Here is a 23566-nt window from a genome sequence, read left to right on the forward strand (position 1 = left end):
AGGATGTTCTTTAGGTGTTCTATTGATCCAGAGTACTGCTGAGTCATGTGCTATTGATTTGTCTCTCCTCTATGTCATATTGCTTTCCAGTAAGATGAGGTGGCCAGTTTCCAGAATACAGGTTAAGCCTATTCCTGTACTTAAAAGTACTTTCAAAGGATATTCTCTATTGAGCATGCTTCTTAGTCCAGGCTTATTCTGGGCTCATCCAGTGTCCGGGAAACTGGTCCCAGGGGCAATGGGAATGAATCATGATCTCTACAGTAGTAGTGTATATATTTCACAATAGATTGTTACCCATGGGACAAAGGCACTCAAATTGTCAAGTGGTCAGAGTAATTGACTGATTCTAGTACTGAGATATTGTCAGTGTGTAAAAACAGTGGTTGTTTGCTCGCAGAATTTAACTAGGTGCCATATATACACTCTGACGTCGACTCACCTTACGTGATCCTCAAACCTAATAATCCCCAACGCAAAAGCTGGATAGATGGAGTTTTCTGTTAGTTTAGTGTATATTATTTATTTAGCATTTATAATGTATTAGCATTTATTATGTATTAGCTTTCATTATGTATTTAATAGTATTTATTATTTATTTAATAGTATTTATGTATTAGTATTTATTATTTGTATTAGTATATATTTATTAGTATTTATTATTTATTTATTAGTATTTATTATTATTACATTCAAAGCAGATATTTTTCAACGTGTAATGTTTGCATAGGTTTCTAGGGTTGTTTGCTGCTGCAAAGTTGTCCCTTGGTTGAGTTAAACTTATTAGTTCAGTGATGTGGACATGCAGAATGGAATATATATTTTCTCGTCCCCTGAAGGACAAAGGCTGTAAACTCACATGACTAGTAGCGCGTACAACCGTCACTTGTCTGTCTGGATAGATGTCCTCCACGGAGTAAAAACTCAAACTGCCTAAAGTCATTCAAAGGCTACAGTGTCCTTGTATATCCTATCATGCAAACTCCTGGAAAACCCTGTGTCTCTCACTCTGCCACATGTTGTGTGTAACAGCTCTGTCCCAACACTTGGCTGATGAATAGACTCATTGTCAAGCCGTCTCCTGTGTGTTGTGTTCCCAGCCCCTCCAGATTGAGACACAATGGGACAGTCACAGTAGATGGGCTTTTTATGATGTGAAACAACACCCGTATTGACACTGACTTCCAAGTGGCACCCTATTCGCTATATAGTGCACTACTTCTGACAATAACCTATAGGGCTACTGGTCAAAAGTAGTGCACTATGTAAAAGTAGGGAATAGGGTGCCATTTGGAACGCACGTACAGGACTGAAAAGTGATTTGATTTTAAAACAGCATGTGCATTTTTACAGGTGTGTGTTACTGACTGCGAGAGGTTAATGAATAACAGCAATGCTGTACTTCTGAGGTACAGATAATATATGGTGTGTGTGTGTGTGACAGCTTTTTGCAGAGTTGTTGTGTGTGTGTGTGCTGTAATGGTTGTGAATATCATGTCTTTTCTAACGTCATGATCCATGTGTTCATCTGTGTGAACGCTGAGCTCATGTTCATCAGTCATCATCACATTTAATGAATTCCCCAAGCAGGCAAATACTAGCATGAGACTGGTCAAACTCTAAACACATGCTGCGAGATCTGGCTCCTTGACAGACATGCCATTACCTTACTCTGAAGACACAAATTAAACTACAGAAGTTACCTTAAAAAGGAATCCTCATTAGGCAAATCTTTGCCTCAGTTTTAGACACAATTATTTGTATATGATAATCCCTGTATATGTTGTAGTACAAAGTCCAAATGTTCCTAATTTCAGTCTTTTTCAATTGTTTTTTTTGTCTTTTTCAATTGTTTTTTTTTGGGTGGAAGGTTCTAGACCGAAAGTTCTTCTTTATTCATGCATGTTGTCTCCTCTGACCCTGTTGTTGATCCTAAAGGACACAGAGGCCATGAAGAGAGCTCTGGCACTCATCGACTCTAAAATGACCCAGGCCAAGAGCTGGCTGAGGGACCCCGACGCCCAACCAGGTAACATCCCAATGGCTCCATATACCAGGGTTCATTAGGGCAGTGGTTGCAAACCTCTCCTCACTATTTTTGTGTAGCCCCCGAACTAGCGCACCCTATTCAAGTAAAGGGCTTGGTGATTAGTTGATTAGCTGAGTCATCTGTGCTAGTTCTGGAGTAGTATGAATACAGGAAACGGCTGGGGTTCCCTGAGGAGAGGTTTGAAAACCCCTGCATTTGGGGACACCGTAGAAAGAATTTTTAAAAAATCTATGAAAAACAAAACCATGGCGAACGTGTGAATAAAGACGTCAGAATTCAGTCTTTGTTTAAGCTTCTATCCACTGAGTTTTGAAAGTACGGCGCTTAATATGGTTCAATGTGCCAATAAATCAGCACAATCTACTTTTTGAAGGTAAAATTGGGATCATATATACTGTGCTAATGACCATATTATATATATATATTTTACCATATAAAATGTCACGGAGCGTAATGTACAATAGGGAGAACCAAGGCAAAGGGAATGTATGGTAGGTACGTGTAGGGCCGCCATCTTTATACACCACCGCTGTTGGTTTTCTTCTGTTTGCTGCCAATTGAACAGGACCCGGTTATCCCTTTTTTCTCTTGGTGTTTTGTAACATTTGTCTTTGTGTGATCAGGGGATGTGGGAGAACAGGCCATCCGTCAGATCCTGGATGAGGCTGGGAAGGTGGGAGAGCTGTGTGCTGGGAAGGAGCGGAGGGATATCCTGGGAACATCCAAAACCCTGGGGCAAATCACTGACCAGGTGTCTGAGATGAGGGCCAGGTACAGTACATATACAGTCGTACTATATGCCATTACGCTGACGCTTTTATCCAAAGTGGCTTACAGTCATGCGTGCAAACATTTTATTTATGGGTGGACCCGGGAATCGAACCCACAATCCTGGCATTAGCAAGTGCCATGCTCTACCAACTAAACATGTACAGTATATACAGGCAACTGCCAAAATAATGGAAACACTTGAGAAAATGAGGGATACGAAGTATATTGAAAACAGTTGTGGTTCCTGAGTTAATTAAGCACTTAACATCCCATCATGCTTAGGGTCATGTATAAAAATGCTCGGCGGGCCATTATTTTGGCTACCGTGGCTATTCCCCCATAGGATGACAACGCCCCCTTCCACAGGGCACGAGTGGTCACTGGATGGTTTGATGAGCATGAAAATGATGTAAACTATATACCCTCTGTCACCAGACCTCAAAACAATTGACCACTTATGGGAGATTCTGGAGTGGCTTCTGAGATGGCATTTTCCACCATCAACAAAACACCAAATGATGGAATTTACTGTGGAAAGAATGGTGTCTTTCAGACCCTTTTTATTTTGGTGTTTCCTTTATTTTGGCAGCTACCTGTATGTGTTAAGAACATTGGTACAGTGTTACTGAATGACCATCTATAGAATGGGAAGGTCATCTATAGAATGGGAAGGTCATCTATAGAATGGGAAGGTCATCTATAGAATGGGAAGGTCATCTGTAGAATGGGAAGGTCATCTGTAGAATGGGAGGGTAGGTCATCTGTAGAATGGGAGGGTAGGTCATCTGTAGAATGGGAGGGTAGGTCATCTGTAGAATGGGAGGGTAGGTCATCTGTAGAATGGGAGGGTAGGTCATCTGTAGAATGGGAGGGTAGGTCATCTGTAGAATGGGAGGGTAGGTCATCTATAGAATGGGAGGGTAGGTCATCTATAGAATGGGAGGGTAGGTCATCTATAGAATGGGAGGGTAGGTCATCTATAGAATGGGAGGGTAGGTCATCTATAGAATGGGAGGGTAGGTCATCTATAGAATGGGAGGGTAGGTCATCTATAGAATGGGAGGGTAGGTCATCTATAGAATGGGAGGGTAGGTCAGCTATAGAATGGGAGGGTAGGTCAGCTATAGAATGGGAGGGTAGGTCAGCTATAGAATGGGAGGGTAGGTCAGCTATAGAATGGGAGGGTAGGTCAGCTATAGAATGGGAGGGTAGGTCAGCTATAGAATGGGAGGGTAGGTCAGCTATAGAATGGGAGGGAAGGTCATCTATAGAATGGACATCCCCATTCAATTCAACGTTCTGACAGGCTGGGGGAAAGAGGCTGGGGGGGGGGGAAAGAGGCTGGGGGGGGGGGGAAAAGAGGCTGGGGGGAAAAGAGGCTGGGGGGAAAGAGGCTGGGGGGAAAGAGGCTGGGGGGAAAGAGGCTGGGGGGGGAAAAGAGGCTGGGGGGAAAAGAGGCTGGGGGGGAAAAGAGGCTGGGGGGAAAAGAGGCTGGGGGGGGAAAAGAGGCTGGGGGGAAGAGGCGGGGATTCAGTAGGGAATTCCAACCATGCTGTGATTCCTGAAAAACCTTTGAACTTCTGGAAAGTTTTAAGAATTTTACAACCGTCTTATGTTCTGTGTTGTCTTTCTCTCTGTCTATCTATAGGGGTCAGGGGGCATCTCCTGCAGCCAAACAGAAGGCCCAGCAGGTCTCCCAGGGCCTGGATGTTCTCGCGGGGAAAGTGGAGAATGCAGGCCGGAAACTGGAGGCCATGACCAACTCCAAACAGGTCATCGCCAAGAGGATTGACGCTGCTCAGGTGACTCTCTTGATTGCTAGATTTTTGGGGGGTTAAAAATTGCATAATGGAAAAAGTACAAATACCAGAGCATAGCACATTGTCTTCCATGGTCTTGAGCCTGTTGTGTTATGTTGACCCCTAACCCTGTGCCCCTGCAGAACTGGCTGGCAGACCCTAACGGTGGTCCTGAGGGAGAGGAAAACATTAGAGCCCTCCTGTCTGAGGCCAAGAAGATTGCTGACATGTGTGAAGACCCCAAGGAGAGAGACGACATCCTGAGGTCCATCGGAGAGATGGCTGCTCTCACCGCCAAGCTCTCTGAGCTCCGGAGACAGTAAGCAATCCATTTTATATACAATTGTATTTTCTAGGGTATTTGTCATGTGCTTTGTAAACAACAGGTGTAGACTAACAGTGAAATGCTTACTTACTGCTTACTTTTCCAACAATGCAGAGTTACAGGTAAAAAATAAAAATAGAAAAAGTGGCACGTGGAATAAATACACACTGAATAACGAATAACAATAACAAGTGAAAATAACATGGTTATATACAGGGAGTACCAGGTAGTAACATGGTTATATACAGGGAGTACCAGGTAGTAACATGGTTATATACAGGGAGTACCAGGTAGTAACATGGTTATATACAGGGAGTACCAGGTAGTAACATGGTTATATACAGAGAGTACCAGGTAGTAACATGGTTATATACAGGGAGTACCAGGTAGTAACATGGTTATATACAGGAAGTACCAGGTAGTAACATGGTTATATACAGGAAGTACCAGGTAATAACATGGTTATATACAGGAAGTACCAGGTAATAACATGGTTATATACAGGAAGTACCAGGTAGTAACATGGTTATATACAGGAAGTACCAGGTAGTAACATGGTTATATACAGGAAGTACCAGGTAGTAACATGGTTATATACAGGGAGTACCAGGTAGTAACATGGTTATATACAGGGAGTACCAGGTAGTAACATGGTTATATACAGGAAGTACCAGGTAGTAACATGGTTATATACAGGAAGTACCAGGTAATAACATGGTTATATACAGGAAGTACCAGAACTGAGTTGATGTGCAGGGGTACCAGGTAGTAACATGGTTATATACAGGAAGTACCAGGTAATAACATGGCTATATACAGGGAGTACCAGGTAATAACATGGTTATATACAGGAAGTACCAGGTAATAACATGGCTATATACAGGGAGTACCAGGTAATAACATGGTTATATACAGGAAGTACCAGTACTGAGTCAATGTGCAGGGGTACCAGGTAATTGGGGTAGCTACACTACATGACCAAAAGTATGTGGACACCTCATAGGCATTAATATGGAGTTTGTCCACCCTTTGCTGCTATAACAGCCTCTACTCTTCTGGGAAGGCTTTCCACTAGATGTTGGAACATTGCTGCTGGGACTTGCTACTTGCTTCCATTCAGCCACGAGCATTAGTGAGGTCGGGCACTGATGTTGGCCAATTAGGCCTGGCTTGCAGTCGGCTTTCCAATTCATCCCAAATGTGTTAAATGGGGTTGAGATCAGGGCCCTGTGCAGGCCAGTCAAGTTTTTCCACACCGATCTCAACAAACCATTTCTGGATGGACCCTACTTTATGGACAATTTTTGGGGCCTTCCTCTGACACTGCCTTGTATAGAGGTCCTGGTTGGCCGGTAGCTTGGCCCCAGGGATCGGCCGTACTCACCACTCTAGCAAAGAATCCAGGGCTTCTTTTTCTGTAAATATCTTAAAAGAAAGTATTTTGACTATCAATTCTCTGATCATTCAACAGGTTTCCCCTACCAGCATCCTGCCTAATATCATGGTGAATAGCCTTAGAAGTCCTTTCAAATTGATAGGCCGCTGATAGGCTGGTGATTAAAAGCATAAATTATGGAATGTTTTTCCTGTAATGCGGCCAGTGTCTGAATTAATTTGTCGTTGTACAGAGGAAGTAGAATACTTTTAAGAATTTGACAGTTTTCCAGAATGTAATGGGAACCCGGATCAAATCTGAAAGAGCGATTACATAATCAAATGTAGCCTTTCTGATTTATTTTACAGTGATTCCTCAGTTGCTTAATAAAAGCTTGCCAGTCTGGGCCTAAGCCTGTGTTCCTGGCCTTGACCCAAGCATCATCTCTTTTATGAATGACTTCTAATAATTGAGGCGTGTACCAGGCATTAGATCTACCTTTAGCCCTCCCTTATATAAAGGGAACATGACTATCCACAATAGTATTGAAGACATCTACAAAGAGGTGCAAAGCTGAATCTGGTTCAGCGATAACTAAAATACAATCAAGGTCACTAAAATAAAGATAATGTAAAAAAAAACAAAAACATGATCACTGATGTTTTTAAAGTTCCTTTTTGTGATGTCATGAGGCTTAGATCTTTGTATTCTCACATCTCTAACACGAACACCTTGGAAATGGTCACTATTGTCTTAGGAGAAGATAACAGTAGAAACATATCTCTCTGGTGTATTCGTTAGAATGAGATCAATCAGAGTTGACTTTGAAGGATCTATAGGGTTGGGCGGTGTAGACTTAGTCATCATCTGGGTTGGGTTTAGATCATTACATCATCATGTCTTTCAGATTGTCTGACTCCTGCATTTCCCAAAATCATAATTGAGGTTACCCAGGATAATAACTTCTGATTTTTGTCAAAGAAGACCACAAACTAGTTAACTCATCGAGTGCAGAAAGGTTCGCCAAGGGAGGAAGGTAGAGACCCTTCTAACAGTTATACCCCCCCCCAGACAAAGGCTTAAAGATTGTAGCTGGGAAATGGATATCATTTGGGAGACTATATATATATATATATATATTTTTTTAAATAAAAATGTCCACTCCACCACCTCTACGCTCTACCCTGTCTGTCAGCTTTGAATGGCCACGCCACCACCACCTCTACCCTGTCTGTCAGCTTTGAATGGCCACCCCACCACCTCTACCCTGTCTGTCAGCTTTGAATGGCCACCCCACCACCTCTACCCTGTCTGTCAGCTTTGAATGGCCACGCCACCACCACCTCTACCCTGTCTGTCAGCTTTGAATGGCCACCCCACCACCTCTACCCTGTCTGTCAGCTTTGAATGGCCACCCCACCACCTCTACCCTGTCTGTCAGCTTTGAATGGCCACCCCACCACCTCTACCCTGTCTGTCAGCTTTGAATGGCCACCCCACCACCTCTACCCTGTCTGTCAGCTTTGAATGGCCACCCCACCACCTCTACCCTGTCTGTCAGCTTTGAATGGCCACCCCACCACCTCTACCCTGTCTGTCAGCTTTGAATGGCCACCCCACCACCTCTACCCTGTCTGTCAGCTTTGAATGGCCACGCCACCACCACCTCTACCCTGTCTGTCAGCTTTGAATGGCCACCCCACCACCTCTACCCTGTCTGTCAGCTTTGAATGGCCACCCCACCACCTCTACCCTGTCTGTCAGCTTTGAATGGCCACCCCACCACCTCTACCCTGTCTGTCAGCTTTGAATGGCCACCCCACCACCTCTACCCTGTCTGTCAGCTTTGAATGGCCACCCCACCACCTCTACCCTGTCTGTCAGCTTTGAATGGCCACCCCACCACCTCTACCCTGTCTGTCAGCTTTGAATGGCCACGCCACCACCTCTACCCTGTCTGTCAGCTTTGAATGGCCACCCCACCACCTCTACCCTGTCTGTCAGCTTTGAATGGCCACCCCACCACCTCTACCCTGTCTGTCAGCTTTGAATGGCCACCCCACCACCTCTACCCTGTCTGTCAGCTTTGAATGGCCACCCCACCACCTCTACCCTGTCTGTCAGCTTTGAATGGCCACCCCACCACCTCTACCCTGTCTGTCAGCTTTGAATGGCCACCCCACCACCTCTACCCTGTCTGTCAGCTTTGAATGGCCACCCCACCACCTCTACCCTGTCTGTCAGCTTTGAATGGCCACCCCACCACCTCTACCCTGTCTGTCAGCTTTGAATGGCCACCCCACCACCTCTACCCTGTCTGTCAGCTTTGAATGGCCACCCCACCACCTCTACCCTGTCTGTCAGCTTTGAATGGCCACCCCACCACCTCTACCCTGTCTGTCAGCTTTGAATGGCCACCCCACCACCTCTACCCTGTCTGTCAGCTTTGAATGGCCACCCCACCACCTCTACCCTGTCTGTCAGCTTTGAATGGCCACCCCACCACCTCTACCCTGTCTGTCAGCTTTGAATGGCCACCCCCACCACCTCTACCCTGTCTGTCAGCTTTGAATGGCCACCCCACCACCTCTACCCTGTCTGTCAGCTTTGAATGGCCACCCCACCACCTCTACCCTGTCTGTCAGCTTTGAATGGCCACCCCACCACCTCTACCCTGTCTGTCAGCTTTGAATGGCCACCCCACCACCTCTACCCTGTCAGTCAGCTCTGAACACATTATAATCCTCCATATTATTAGAGTTCTAAATGTCCCCAGAGATCCAAGTTTCAGTCAATCCCAGAATGTCCGGATTCGTCTGCATAGCCCAGATCTTAATGGAACCCAGTTTAGGAAGAAAGTTCCTCATATTCAGATGCATCAATCCAAGTCCTTTACAATTTTTAAAGTCACATAGAAACTTCAACAAGCTATGTTCAATAGGCGGTTGAAGAACCTGTCTGATGGTTGATATGCATGTAGTTAGTATGGCCATAAGATTGCATAGAACTGCACCATTTGATCTATCCCTAATAGTAAAAGAGGAAGCAGTAGAAACGTGAATTACTTTTCTTGTGGCGGCAGCCAATGTCAATATGAGTGACTCTCACATTAACCAATGATGAAATGTTATAAACTGACTTACATTGCCAATGGTTGCTGTTGTGCAACAGCCCAAGCCCTCTATGTGATATGAAAACCGAGGGGGTATTAAAGTTTATGAAATTCACATTTGAACTAATAGTACTGGTTGAGCAGACCACAGTGGGCTTCTCTTCTGAGCGAACAATAGCAGATCTAAGAGTGGAGTTCAAACTAACTAGGTACAAAGATTACGACTGACAACACTCCCTGGCAGAATGGACAACTATACGACAATACAGCTTAAAAAGGATTGTACGTATTACCTGAGCGGGTGCTTTGTCTGTCTGAGTCAATATCTTAATGTGTAATGAAGAATGTTGAAAACACTCCACGGTTAAATATTGAGTTCCGCAGGGTTGGGTCCTTGGGCCAATATTGTGCTTTCTGTCTGCTATCTGTAGGCCATGTAATTCCTTAGAGCACCTTTCAGCAGGGACCCCCACATCTAATGACACAACGTTAAAATCCGTACATTTTATATATATATTTTTAAAGAAACTAATAAAAACAATTACATTTTTCAAATTACCTTTATGAAAAACCTTTGTATATTGGTCCCATACAATAATTTGTACTCTTAATTGTTTTTTTTCCTTCCTATTATTGTTATTATTATTTTTGTTAATTTTGCATTTCCCCCTAGTGGGGTCGTGACCCCAACCTTGAATGCCTCTGCCTTAGAGGTTAAGTGAATGTTATCACATCATTTTCTTGCTGACCATGCATCATTCTATTTCATTTAGCTTTCCCTAGAATAACTATCTATCATGCTTTAGAGAGAGACTACGGAATTTTCATTTACAGTACGTCATTGTCTCCCATCACAGGGGTAAAGGTGATACTCCGGAGGCCAGGGCATTGGCGAAGCAGATAGCCACAGCCCTACAGAACCTGCAGTCTAAGACCAGCAAGGCTGTTGCCAACAGCAGGCCTGCCAAGGCTGCTGTCCACCTGGAGGGGAAGATTGAACAGGCCCAGAGCTGGATGGAGAACCCCACCATGGATGACGGGGGAGTGGGTGAGTCTGAATGTCCTCTTCTCTTTCTCATTCTTTCCTTAACCTTCATCTCTTTCTCTAACTCCCTCCCTCTTGCTTTCTTCCCCTCCATCTCTCTCTCTCTTTCTCCCTCTACAGTGAACATCAGTCCAGACTCTGTGTACATGTCTGCTGTGTTGTTTTTCTCTGTGCGCTACATTCCTATGCTCTCTCCCAACCTCATTATCTCCTTGGCTTGTCGGCTCAGAAGCCTGGATATTCTCTCATCTGTTGTTAACACTTAGACTCTGGGCTGTATTACATAGCCTCCTGGAGAATGTTCAGAGTAAACTTAATCATAACTATATAGAATAACATACAACAATTAAGCAATAAGGCCCGAGGGGGTGTGGTATATGGCCAATATATCACTGCTTAGGGCTGTTAGGCACGACTCAATGAGGTGCCTTATTACTATTATAAACTGGTTACCAAAGTAATTAGAGCAGTAAAAATACATGTTTTGTCATACCCGTGGTATACGGTCTGATATACCATGTATTTTAGCTAGTCAGCATTCAGGGCTCGAACCACCCAGTTTATGATATAGTGTCATAGAGCCACGCAGAGTGTCATAGAGCCACGCGGAGTGTCATAGAGCCACTCCATAGAGCGATGCGGAGTGAAGGATGTGTGGGTGGTCCTACTACTGACTTAACCTTCTGGCCCAAATCGGTAGAGACCCACCTATGATCCAAAGCCTTGTTTTCTGTGTGCTGGTGTGTCTATTCTGTGTATGTTTCTGCGAGTGTCTGACTGTGTCTCTCCCTAGGCCAGGCAGCTATCCGGGGGCTGGTGGCGGAGGGCCGTCGTCTGGCTAACGCTCTGCCAGGTCCCTACAGACAGGAGCTGGTAGGGAAGTGTGAGCAGGTGGAACAGCTGATGGCCCAGCTAGCCGACCTGGCCGCCAGGGGTGATGGGGAGTCCCCGCAGGCGCGTGCCGTGGCTCAACATCTCCAGGAGAGCCTGAAAGTAAGACTGCTCACATTCACTCTCACCTACCGTCGCTTCCAAGTCATTATCCACACTAGTCCAGGCTGTATCACATCCGGCCCAGTCATTATCCACACTAGACCAGTCTGTATCACATCCGGCCAAGTCATTATCCACACTAGTCCAGTCTGTATCACATCCGGCCAAGTCATTATCCACACTAGTCCAGTCTGTATCACATCCGGCCAAGTCATTATCCACACTAGTCCGGGCTGAGGGTTGGGACAGGATGGGCTGAGGGAAGCTGAGGGTTGGGATGGGCTGAGGGTTGGGATGGGCTGAGGGTTGGGATGGGCTGAGGGTTGGGATGGGCTGAGGGTTGGGATGGGCTGAGGGTTGGGATGGGCTGGGGTTGGGATGGGCTGGGGGTTGGGATGGGCTGGGGGTTGGGATGGGCTGGGGGTTGGGATGGGCTGGGGGTTGGGATGGGCTGGGGGTTGGGATGGGCTGAGGGTTGGGACGGGATGGGGGTTGGGATGGGCTGAGGGAAGCTCCCCCTGCTGTCTGGAGCTCACTCTGACACAGGCATGGTGAAATGCTCCCCCTGCTGTCTGGAGCTCACTCTGACACAGGCATGGTGAAATGCTCCCCCTGCTGTCTGGAGCTCACTCTGACACAGGCATGGTGAAATGCTCCCCCTGCTGTCTGGAGACAACAGCTTCAGTCTAATGCTCTCAAGCCACTATAACTATGATACCTTAAAGTAGCCCAATACAATGTGTTTAAAAGCTATTCATGAAGAGAGAAAGAGACTTTAAAATCAATGGTTCAACAATAGCTTGTAGAACTGCACCAGTTTTTCATTGATTTGAGGTAAGCCACTTGTTAAAAGAGACCATGAGAGTTTATCGTTAACAGGTAATATTTCTAAAGCTGGTCTTTTGCTAACTAACTTGTGTGTGTGTGTGTGTGGTCTTCTCAGAACCTCAAAGGAACGATGCAGGAAGCGATGACACAGGAGGTGTCCGACATCTTTAGCGACACGACCACACCCATCAAACTGCTGGCTGTGGCCGCCACCGCCCCACCCAACGCCCCCAACAGGGACCAGGTGAGTGATATCTCCCTCTCTTTCTGTCTCTCTCTCGGTCTGTCTCCCTGCCTCCATCATGGCTCATTCGTTACCTTCTACCTATGAGCAGAGAGGTGTATATAGACCTATATATTACATCATAGAATGGGATTATATTCTGGGACATAAGGTGTCTCTAGATAAATCTCTGGCTTTGACTATCCTGACTTATTTGGCAGATTCATATCATCATACATTAAGCAACAAAAAAAACATATGGATTACTCATTGATTAGTTTCCAATCATTTATGTGGTACTTGTCAATCAATAATATTTAGACTACATTTCCTGAGAGAAATGTTACTATAAGTAATCATGTAAGATAATAAAAATTAAAAACTGTTTGTACCATCTACACAATTGGTCTATATTATATTAAAGGTGTATTTTGGCCATTTATCTACTTCCCCAGAGTCAGAGGATCTTGTGGATACTGTATGTGGTCCTTCTGTAGCTCAGTTGGTAGAGCATGGCGCTTGTAACGCCAGGGTAGTGGGTTCGATTCCCGGGACCACCCATACGTAGAATGTATGCACACATGACTGTAAGTCGCTTTGGATAAAAGCGTCTGCTAAATGGCATATATTATTATATTATTATTATTATATTATTATTATTATTATTATTATTATTATTATTATTATTGTTTCCAGTATGAATGAAGTTAAGAGGTAGTTTTGTCAGCCAAGCTAAATAGCGTTAGCACAATGACTGGTAGTCTATGGGTATCTGCTAGCAATGCTACTCTGGTAAAGTAGATACTCCCGAAGTATCCCTTTAAGTTTGTATCATTCAGTGATATGTAACTGTTATATTAGGTGTTTGATGAGAGGGCGGCCAACTTTGAAAACCACGCCAACAAGCTGGCTGCCACGGCAGAGAAGGCTGCCGCTGTAGGAACCGCTAACAAGAGCACTGTGGAGGGGATTCAAGCTGCCGTCAAATCTACAAGAGATATTACACCACAGGTGAGTGAGGGCGTGAGACTGAGTATCCATTGGTCAGGAGGATGATGGAATGATGTCCACCAACTCATGGGAACGTTCTGTTCTAGGTGGTCTCTGCTGCCCGTATCCTGCTGAGAAACCCAGGCAACCAGGCTGCGTTGGAGCACTTTGAGACCATGAACAACCAGTGGATTGACAACGTGGAGAAAATGACAGGTAGTGTCAGACCATCTATCATTTTATTATATATCACGATAAAGTGGGCATTGTGTGAACATGTAAATGTGTTCACTTCCTTATTAGCACTAAGAATGATGTCTCCTCTGTCTCTAGGTTTGGTGGACGAGGCTATAGACACCAAGTCTCTGTTGGATGCCTCTGAGGAGGCCATTAAGAAAGACCTGGAGAAATGTCGCGCTGCCATGGCTAACCACCAGCCCCAGATGTTAGTGGTAGGGGCCACCAGCATCGCCCGTCGGGCCAACCGGATCCTCCTGGTAGCCAAACGGGAGGTAAAGATATATTTTATTTACACATTTATTTTTTATAAAGCCCTTTTTACATCAGCAGTTGTCACAAAGAGCTTTACAGATACCCAGTCTGAAAACACAGAGCTTTACAGATACCCAGTCTAAACCACAGAGCTTTACAGATACCCAGTCTGAAACCACAGAGCTTTACAGATACCCAGTCTGAAACCGCGCAGAGCTTTACAGATACCCAGTCTGAAACCGCGCAGAGCTTTACAGATACCCAGTCTGAAACCGCGCAGAGCTTTACAGATACCCAGTCTGAAACCGCGCAGAGCTTTACAGATACCCAGTCTGAAAGTCCGCGCAGAGCTTTACAGATACCCAGTCTGAAACCGCGCAGAGCTTTACAGATACCCAGTCTGAAACCGCGCAGAGCTTTACAGATACCCAGTCTGAAACCGCGCAGAGCTTTACAGATACCCAGTCTGAAACCGCGCAGAGCTTTACAGATACCCAGTCTGAAACCGCGCAGAGCTTTACAGATACCCAGTCTGAAACCGCGCAGAGCTTTACAGATACCCAGTCTGAAACCGCGCAGAGCTTTACAGATACCCAGTCTGAAACCGCGCAGAGCTTTACAGATACCCAGTCTGAAACCGCGCAGAGCTTTACAGATACCCAGTCTGAAACCGCGCAGAGCTTTACAGATACCCAGTCTGAAACCGCGCAGAGCTTTACAGATACCCAGTCTGAAACCGCGCAGAGCTTTACAGATACCCAGTCTGAAACCGCGCAGAGCTTTACAGATACCCAGTCTGAAACCGCGCAGAGCTTTACAGATACCCAGTCTGAAACCGCGCAGAGCTTTACAGATACCCAGTCTGAAACCGCGCAGAGCTTTACAGATACCCAGTCTGAAACCGCGCAGAGCTTTACAGATACCCAGTCTGAAACCGCGCAGAGCTTTAGAGATACCCAGTCTGAAACCGCGCAGAGCTTTAGAGATACCCAGTCTGAAACCGCGCAGAGCTTTAGAGATACCCAGTCTGAAACCGCGCAGAGCTTTAGAGATACCCAGTCTGAAACCGCGCAGAGCTTTAGAGATACCCAGTCTGAAACCGCGCAGAGCTTTAGAGATACCCAGTCTGAAACCGCGCAGAGCTTTAGGGATACCCAGTCTGAAACCGCGCAGAGCTTTAGGGATACCCAGTCTGAAACCGCGCAGAGCTTTAGGGATACCCAGTCTGAAACCGCGCAGAGCTTTAGGGATACCCAGTCTGAAACCGCGCAGAGCTTTAGGGATACCCAGTCTGAAACCGCACAGAGCTTTAGGGATACCCAGTCTGAAACCGCACAGAGCTTTAGGGATACCCAGTCTGAAACCGCACAGAGCTTTAGGGATACCCAGTCTGAAACCGCACAGAGCTTTACGGATACCCAGTCTGAAACCGCGCAGAGCAAGGAATGCAGTGGCAGAAGCATACAGACACATGTACCATGATGGCGCCTTTTTAGCAGTTTACAATACTGACAACTGAATTACAAAGAACTAGTACATGATTTAAAAAGGGAAACATTAATAGCATTGTCTCCGCAGGTGGAGAACTCTGAGGATCCTAGATTCAGGGAGATAGTGAAGGCTGCGTCTGATGAGCTGAGCCGGACCATATCTCCCATGGTGATGAACGCCAAGGCTGTGGCTGGGAACATCACCGATCCAAGTACGTTTCAAGGCAGTTTCCCTACATTTAGGATATGTTTGATCGTTATACTGTGTACTCTGCTATATTAGCTATCCATCTATAACTATCTAGCATGATGTAATACAAAATATGAAGCCTCATTCTGTCAATTTCGTGAATCTTTGATAGTCCAAAGTTAAGTTCAGTCAATGGTGTTTATGGTTTAGGGGTCTGTGAATGTTTTGCTGCTGCTACACCAGCAGCTTTTGGGGCCTTTGTCTAGTCTCCTATTTATAAGGCCTAACGATCGATCTGATTCTTCCTCTGTGGTGTCCAGGTCTGCAGAAGGGCTTCCTGGATTCAGGCCATAGGATCCTGGGGGCCGTTGCCAAGGTGAGAGATGCGTTCCAGCCACAGGAACCAGACTTCCCCCCACCACCACCTGATCTGGACCAGCTGCACGTAAGTCAATCAATCAAAAATAAATTATACATATTTTTTCAGCAGTTGTCACAAAAAGCTTTTACAGTCCTAGACTGTCAACACCAGGGTTTTGTTCAGTGGGGTAACAATGTGGTTTCAGAACGTTCTGATATATTTAGTATATTTCTTTTTTAGAACAGAAATGATCTTCCATAGAGAATTAACACTTCTGTCTGCAACATGCCAGGTCAGCGACGAGCCCGCCCCACCAAAACCACCTCTCCCCGAGGGTGAGGTTCCTCCCCCCAGACCCCCTCCCCCAGAGGAGAAGGACGAGGACTTCCCAGAGCAAGAGGTGGGAGAGATGGTGAGCGAGCCCATGATGATGGCCGCCAGACAGCTCCACGAGGAAGCCCGCAAGTGGTCCAGCAAGGTGAGATACAACCACTTACACGTTCAGGTTGAATGTTAAGTTTATTGCCAGTACAGAACATAGTAATTTCTCTGCGACCAGAAAGCAACAGTAGAGCCGCTCAGTTACCATTTTTCAGTGCCATCAAGGAAATGTGACATGTAACATACTGTGTTGTAGCATACTGTGATGTAGCATACTGTGTTGTAGCATACTGTGTTGTAGCATACTGTGTTGTCAGATGTCCGATTTCATGCTTTTCTTGATTGTGATCTCTTTCAGGGTAACGACATCATCGGTGCAGCCAAGAGGATGGCCCTGCTCATGGCTGAGATGTCCCGTCTGGTGCGCGGTGCCGGCGGGAACAAGCGTGCCCTCATTCAGTGTGCCAAAGACATCGCAAAAGCCTCAGACGAGGTCACAAAGTTGGCCAAGGAGGTGGCCAAGCAGTGCACAGACAAACGCATCCGGACCAACCTGCTCCAGGTCAGTGGACTGGCTGATCCCTGGTCATGTCTTCTTAAAAAAAATACAACTATGATGTCTCCGATGCAATACATGTGGTTTTATCTGGTCCAGTCTTCTGCCAAATCCCTCCTTGTTTCCTCAATTCCTCTCAAAACTCATTGGAGGAGGCTGGTCCAAGGCAGGGACCTAGGGATCTTCTCCTCCAATGCAGTTTGAGAAGAACTGAGCAAGCCAGGAGGGAGGAAGCAAGGATTTGACAACCGCTAGAAACATTTTCAGACTGCTTTCGTCAGGGTTTTCTTGTGCAGCGTCTGCTCTGGCATGTTCAGAGACCACACAAAAGACAACCTTATATTCATGTAGGAGTGGTAGGACTAAAGCTAGAATTTCAAATTTCCTGCATGTCCTTGTGATTTGAATTAGGGTCGATCGTTTGAATTAGGGTCGATCGTTTGAATTAGGGTCGATCGTTTGAATTAGGGTCGATCGTTTGAATTAGGGTCGATCGTCTGAATTAGGGTCGATCGTCTGAATGGGGTCGATCGTCTGAATTGGGGTCGATCGTCTGAATTGGGGTCGATCGTCTGAATTGGGGTCGATCGTCTGAATTGGGGTCGATCGTCTGAATTGGGGTCGATCGTCTGAATTGGGGTCGATCGTCTGAATTGGGGTCGATCGTCTGAATTGGGGTCTGAATGGGAGTCGATCGTCTGAATTGGGGTCGATCGTCTGAATTGGGGTCGATCGTCTGAATTGGGGTCGATCGTCTGAATTGGGGTCGATCGTCTGAATTGGGGTCGATCGTCTGAATTGGGGTCGATCGTCTGAATTGGGGTCGATCGTCTGAATTGGGGTCGATCGTCTGAATTGGGGTCGATCGTCTGAATTGGGGTCGATCGTTTGAATTGGGGTCGATCGTTTGAATTGGGGTCGATCGTCTGAATTGGGGTCGATCGTTTGAATTGGGGTCGATCGTCTGAATTGGGGTCGATCGTTTGAATTAGGGTCGATCGTTTGAATTAGGGTCGATCGTTTGAATTAGGGTCGATCGTCTGAATTAGGGTCGATCGTCTGAATTAGGGTCGATCGTCTGAATTAGGGTCGATCGTCTGAATTAGGGTCGATCGTCTGAATTAGGGTCGAATATCGTCTGAATTAGGGTCGATCGTCTGAATTAAATGGATCTTGTTGAGACCTGTGTAAAATGCACTTTAAATCAACGTGAACTTGGAGGAACTTCTCTGTGTTCCAGGTGTGTGAGCGCATCCCTACCATCAGCACACAGCTGAAGATCCTCTCCACAGTCAAGGCCACCATGTTGGGTCGTACCAACATCAGCGAGGAGGAGTCCGAGCAGGTCAGTACGCTGGACATCACTGGATAACACTCATCAACCCAAGTTACCTTTTTGCTTTGTAATTACGTCGTAATGAGGTTGAGTGGTTTCTGTTATTAAACAAGTGGAATAAGGAACAGTCCCTAGTCCACTTGTTTAATAACGGGGGAAAAACTCAACTTGAAAAGCATTTGCTCGAGTAGTAATTAACAGTAATGTTACTAGTGTAGTACAGTTTTACACTAGAACAGCTTAATGATCAATTTGACCATTTTGTTTTCCTCCTCTCCCAGGCCACAGAGATGTTGGTCCACAATGCCCAGAACCTGATGCAGTCTGTGAAGGAGACTGTTAGAGAGGCCGAGGCTGCCTCCATCAAGATCCGGACGGATGCCGGTTTCACCCTGCACTGGATCCGAAAGACCCCCTGGTACCAGTAAGAAGAGACGGGCCCGACTGTTGGTTAATTTTGCGTTCCGCAAATGCCACTCTATTCCCTATGTAGTTGCACTACTTCTGACCAGGATCCGTACGTCTCTGGCTGAAGGTGGTGCAGTAATACTGTGTGAGGAATGTGGTGCCATTGGGGACACAGTTATTCTGTTCCTCTGCCCAAAGCCCAGCCTGGTCAGAAGAAGAAAACAGCCAGACTCTCTGAGCAGTAGATTTGATGAACACATGCATACTAATTCCAAGCTACAATGAATGAAAACGGCCACTTTTTAAAAAGCCCAGCCTGGTTAGGGTGAAAACCTTGAGTTAATACTGAAAACACTATTTATCAGTCGATGTCAATCCCATACGTGTCTGTAAACAGTGACCGTTTTGTTCAAAAATAAAGTAGGGGACTATCCAATGCAACTATAACATGATTCAGAATGATTCTTACTTGCAATTTTCTTTTCTAATTGTATGTATAAAAAAAATATATATATACAAAATATATATATAAAAATTTAAAAAAATAAATGAAATGTGTTTTAAGATCTTATGAGAAATCCCAGGTATATATTTTTTGATTAGAGGTTTCTTTTCGTATAGAGTAAGGTTAAAGGTGTACTAGTCTCAGTTATACATACAATGGTGAGAAGAGGGCCTTGAAGTTAAAATTAGAATATTAAGATGTTTTTCCTTGGAAGGCCTTTTTTATATATATCTTTATACTGGTTCTTAATTTCACTATCTGCCACGTGTAGTCGCTCACCTTCGCTAGGACAAAGCACATCTGCTCCAACTCAATGGGAGTGAGTTCAATGATATCAGAAAAATCTGTTCTACACAAATATAATCGACTATTCAGTGGTATTACACTATGTTATAGAAACTTTAAAAAAGAAACACTGTTCCTTGTTCTACATTTTTATTAAATGGTGTGGTGGTTTTTGGTAGCTATTTTTTTTTGTCTTTTTTTTTTGTCAGTACTGCCAAAGAGTTTATTCTAGCCTGGTCCCAGATCTGTTTGTGCTCTTTGCATCTACTTCATTGTGCCATGACAATGAGTGACAGGGAGTCGGTGTGATAGCACTAAACAGCCTGGCACTCATGCTAGGTTTGTTCCACCATTAACTTTTTCTGTCTTGGGGTTTTATTATATCTGCAATATTGGAAAACATAATGATGAGCTCTTCAGACACTTTGGGTAGAGACTGTCTTATTCACTTAGAACACATTTCTGTTAAGATACTGGCATTCAGCTCTATATGTTTCTGGCTTGATTGTTTTTGCTCACATTGTTGCATTGAGATTACATGTAGGCCTTAGGTCTGGTGCTCTCTTCTTTGTGCTTCTCAGTGAAACTATAGCAAGCCAGGCTCCATGTCTTTGCCTGACTAGAGGCCAGCTATCGTGTAATGTTTAAACTGTGTCTTGACCTAATGTGGTGAAGGATTAATGAATGATGCATCAAATGCTTTGAAGATAAAGAGACTGGAGTGATAGTCTGGGGGGGGGTGATAAAGATTCTGGTTCTGGAGGATGAAGAGGGAACATATTTAACGTGTTTATTTCGAGGGGGGGGGGGTTTCTAGGACTAGGTTTAATCCAGGAGACCACCACTGTGTGTAAGTTTAATACGTCACATGAAACTGGTGATGAGATATCAGCCTTCTCTTCCTCTCGTATCTTCAAGCTACACTAAACATTACACAGCTGGTACAAACGGTTGACGTTTTGAAACGTTTTCTCTTGTGTCTGAATAATTCCAGAGCAGTTTGAATGTGTACGATTATTGAGACCCTACAAAACCATCTGATGTGCCCTGTAATAAAAAGACTGATTGCAATAAATGTTGTTATTTTTTTTCATTTACAGAAAATTATGTTTTGCGTTTACTACAAAGTAGATACTACTCAAGGCATCAGCCTTTTGTTCAGAAACATTTTTGTGATATAAGATGGGTACAGCCTAAAGGGAAGGATCACGTTTCATTCAGTTTCTAAGATTTAAAAAAAGTTATTGTATTTATTTAACCTTTTATTAAACTAGGAAAGTGAGTTAAGAACTAATTCTAAATTTAAAATGGCGGCCAAACCCGGGCGACGCTGGACCAATTGTGCGCCGCCCTATGGGACTCCTGATCTCCGCCCGTTGTGATACAACCCGGGATCGAACCAGGGTCTGTAGTGGCGCTTCTAGCCTTAGACCACTGCGCCACTCGGGAACCTTCAAATTATACAATAATCAAGTCCTGCTGCTTGGTTCACATTATTTTGTAATAAAGCATTTAAGACTCACAACTGCAAATCCTCTAACCTAGTAGTGACCTGTTTATAACACAGTACTTGTTATAACCCAGTAGTGAGTGGTTTATAACACAGTACCTGTTATAACCCAGTAGTGAGTGGTTTATAACACAGTACGTGTTATAACCCAGCAGTGAGTGGTTTATAACACAGTACTTGTTATAACCCAGTAGTGAGTGGTTTATAACACAGTACGTGTTATTAACCCAGTTGTGAGTCAGCATCCAATTCAGTTAACATCCAATTCAGTCAACTAGCCTCCATTGTCAGCATCCTATTCAGTCAACTAGCCATCACTCAGTCAGCATCCTATTCAGTCAACATCCTATTCAGTAAACTAGCCTTCATTCAGTCAGCATCCTATTCAGTCAACTAGCCTTCACTCAGTCAGCATCCTATTCAGTCAACTAGCCTTCATTCAGTCAGCATCCTATTCAGTCAACTAGCCTTCATTCATACCACTTTATTCATAGTGCTGCAAAAGCATCGTGGCAGAATGAGCACTAATCTCCAAACAGCTAACTGGGCGGCAGCCTATTCTCTCAACGTCTGGAGCTCACGTCTTATGTGGTGCAGGTGAGAGTCATGGATCTGTTTCAGTCAGTCGTCCTGATGAGCCCTGCTGGCAACAGCAGCACGGTGCTAGTTAAAACCTGTCAAATAAAGTTGTTTATTTCGCTGAGCGACGACGTTATTGGTCACCTTCTGGATTTGTTCACCGTCTCCAGTTTGTTCCATCCCACAGGATTGTAATTTCCAGTAGGATAGTAAAATACACGAGAAATAACTTGTAATATTGGTAGAAACAATTCTGGATGTCACTGTGATCAGTGGTTTTAAAAATACCTTGAAGTACTACTTAAGTCCTTTTTTTTGGGGGGGGGGGGGGATATCTGTACTTTACTACTTTATATATTTTTGCAACTTTTACTCCACAACATTTACTGTTTTTTAAATGTATTTTATTTATTTGTATTTTTTTATTTTAATTTTACTCCCATACATTTTCCCTGATACTCAAAAGTACATTTTGAATGCTCAGGCAGGACTTACCGTGTCATCATATCCCTACTGCTTCTGCTCTGTCGGACTCACTGAACACACATATTGGTTTTGGACATGATGTCTGAGTGTTGGACTGTGCCCCTGCCGATCCCGTAAATAAATACAAATTGTGCCATTTTAGGTTGGCTTAATAAAAGGAATGTGATGTGTTCGGCATTTACTTTGAACTTTTACTCAAGTATGACAATAGAGTACCTTTTCTTGTTTAAATCTAAGTACTTTCGCTCAAGTAGTATTTTACTGGGTGACTTTCACTTGAATCATTTTATTTTATTTTAAGGTATCTTTTACTCAAGTATGACAATTCAGTAGTTTTACCCACCACTGACCGTGATAGTCTACACTTTTCAAGGGGGAGAGTTTGTGCTGCAAGCCGACAACCCTGGGCACAGTGTCCTTCACTCCCATATGCTAGATAGTTGTCACCCAGGCCTGATACTGGGGCACACTAAAGCACATTTTATTGTAATAATTTTCACCAAACATGTACGGCATTCACGTCCGTAAAAAGAATAATAATTACGGATTCTGAACACGACCAAGTCAAAAGGGCTCATCAGGACGACAGACTAAACCGAAGCTGTTCTTCTCCACTCGACTCTCGCTGCATGACAAACATAAAGGAGGCTGGTGTGATGAGCTATAGGAGGATGGGCTCATTGTAATGGGATGAGTGGAACAGAGTCAAATGTACTTTCCATATGTTTGTGTTTGCTACCACTTCATTTATTGCTCCTCTCACCAGCCACCTCTGTTTTTTTAAACCTAACCTTAACCACATTGCTAACCTTTTTTTTTTTTAGATAAATATTATTTATGGGTTGAGCGTAATAGAAATATCTAAACATTCTTTTAACTCCAAAGCAATGGCATGTTGCGCAGAAACCACTAGCTCGTTGCATGTTTCTATTATCTAGAGTCCTGCTGGTAACTCTAAACTGGGTAGGACAGCTCATGAGGTGAACTAAATATCTGTCGACTCGTGACTTAAGAGACTTCATGCATAGCTTTTATTTTTAACCATAAGTGTAGGAGTAAGATGTCTCTGTACTCAGCACCTAGGATCAATTTTCAACAGCGAGACGCTTTGTGGAGACACCCTGATGCCGTTCAGTCAGAATAATGCTTACCCATCCAAACACGATCCGTCTACATTGATCTCTTTCAATGCTGTTTAATCGTCGACGGAATATAAACGTTGCAACCGAAAATCCCTGACTGCCTTGGTTGAGAAGTGGTGGTGGTGGTGGTGGTTGAGAGGAGGAGGAGGTGGTTGAGAGGAGGAGGAGGAGGAGGAGGTGGTGGTGATTGAGAGAAGATGGTGGTGGTGGTTGAGAGGAGGAGGAGGAGGTGGTTGAGAGGATGAGGTGGTTGAGAGGTGGTGGAGGAGGAGGAGGTGGTGGTGGTTGAGAGGAGGAGGAGGAGGAGGAGGTGGTGGTGATTGAGAGAAGATGG

The 23566-nt window shown here is 44.7% G+C and overlaps 1 protein-coding gene across 2 annotated transcripts in view; it reads left to right on the forward strand.

Moving 5' to 3' along the window:
- Positions 1 to 20590, forward strand: part of LOC124040419 (vinculin-like) — a 64747-nt gene extending 44157 nt beyond the window's left edge. Inside the window, exons 7-23 of one of the 2 annotated variants that reach the window (XM_046357589.1) lie at positions 1936 to 2029; positions 2674 to 2821; positions 4470 to 4623; positions 4764 to 4939; positions 10290 to 10480; positions 11271 to 11470; positions 12414 to 12542; positions 13383 to 13532; positions 13619 to 13727; positions 13845 to 14023; positions 15582 to 15705; positions 16004 to 16128; positions 16337 to 16522; positions 16784 to 16987; positions 18222 to 18326; positions 18599 to 18768; positions 18901 to 20590. In XM_046357589.1, the coding sequence (XP_046213545.1) occupies positions 1936 to 2029; positions 2674 to 2821; positions 4470 to 4623; positions 4764 to 4939; positions 10290 to 10480; positions 11271 to 11470; positions 12414 to 12542; positions 13383 to 13532; positions 13619 to 13727; positions 13845 to 14023; positions 15582 to 15705; positions 16004 to 16128; positions 16337 to 16522; positions 16784 to 16987; positions 18222 to 18326; positions 18599 to 18745 (2421 nt within the window). In that variant the 3' untranslated portion in view covers positions 18746 to 18768; positions 18901 to 20590. The remainder of the gene's footprint in view (positions 1 to 1935; positions 2030 to 2673; positions 2822 to 4469; positions 4624 to 4763; positions 4940 to 10289; positions 10481 to 11270; positions 11471 to 12413; positions 12543 to 13382; positions 13533 to 13618; positions 13728 to 13844; positions 14024 to 15581; positions 15706 to 16003; positions 16129 to 16336; positions 16523 to 16783; positions 16988 to 18221; positions 18327 to 18598; positions 18769 to 18900) is intronic. The other variant, XM_046357590.1, reaches the window with a different exon arrangement.
- Positions 20591 to 23566: the final 2976 nt, after the last annotated feature.

Source organism: Oncorhynchus gorbuscha, linkage group LG07, assembly GCF_021184085.1.
Source record: "Oncorhynchus gorbuscha isolate QuinsamMale2020 ecotype Even-year linkage group LG07, OgorEven_v1.0, whole genome shotgun sequence".
Classification (NCBI taxonomy): domain Eukaryota; kingdom Metazoa; phylum Chordata; class Actinopteri; order Salmoniformes; family Salmonidae; genus Oncorhynchus; species Oncorhynchus gorbuscha.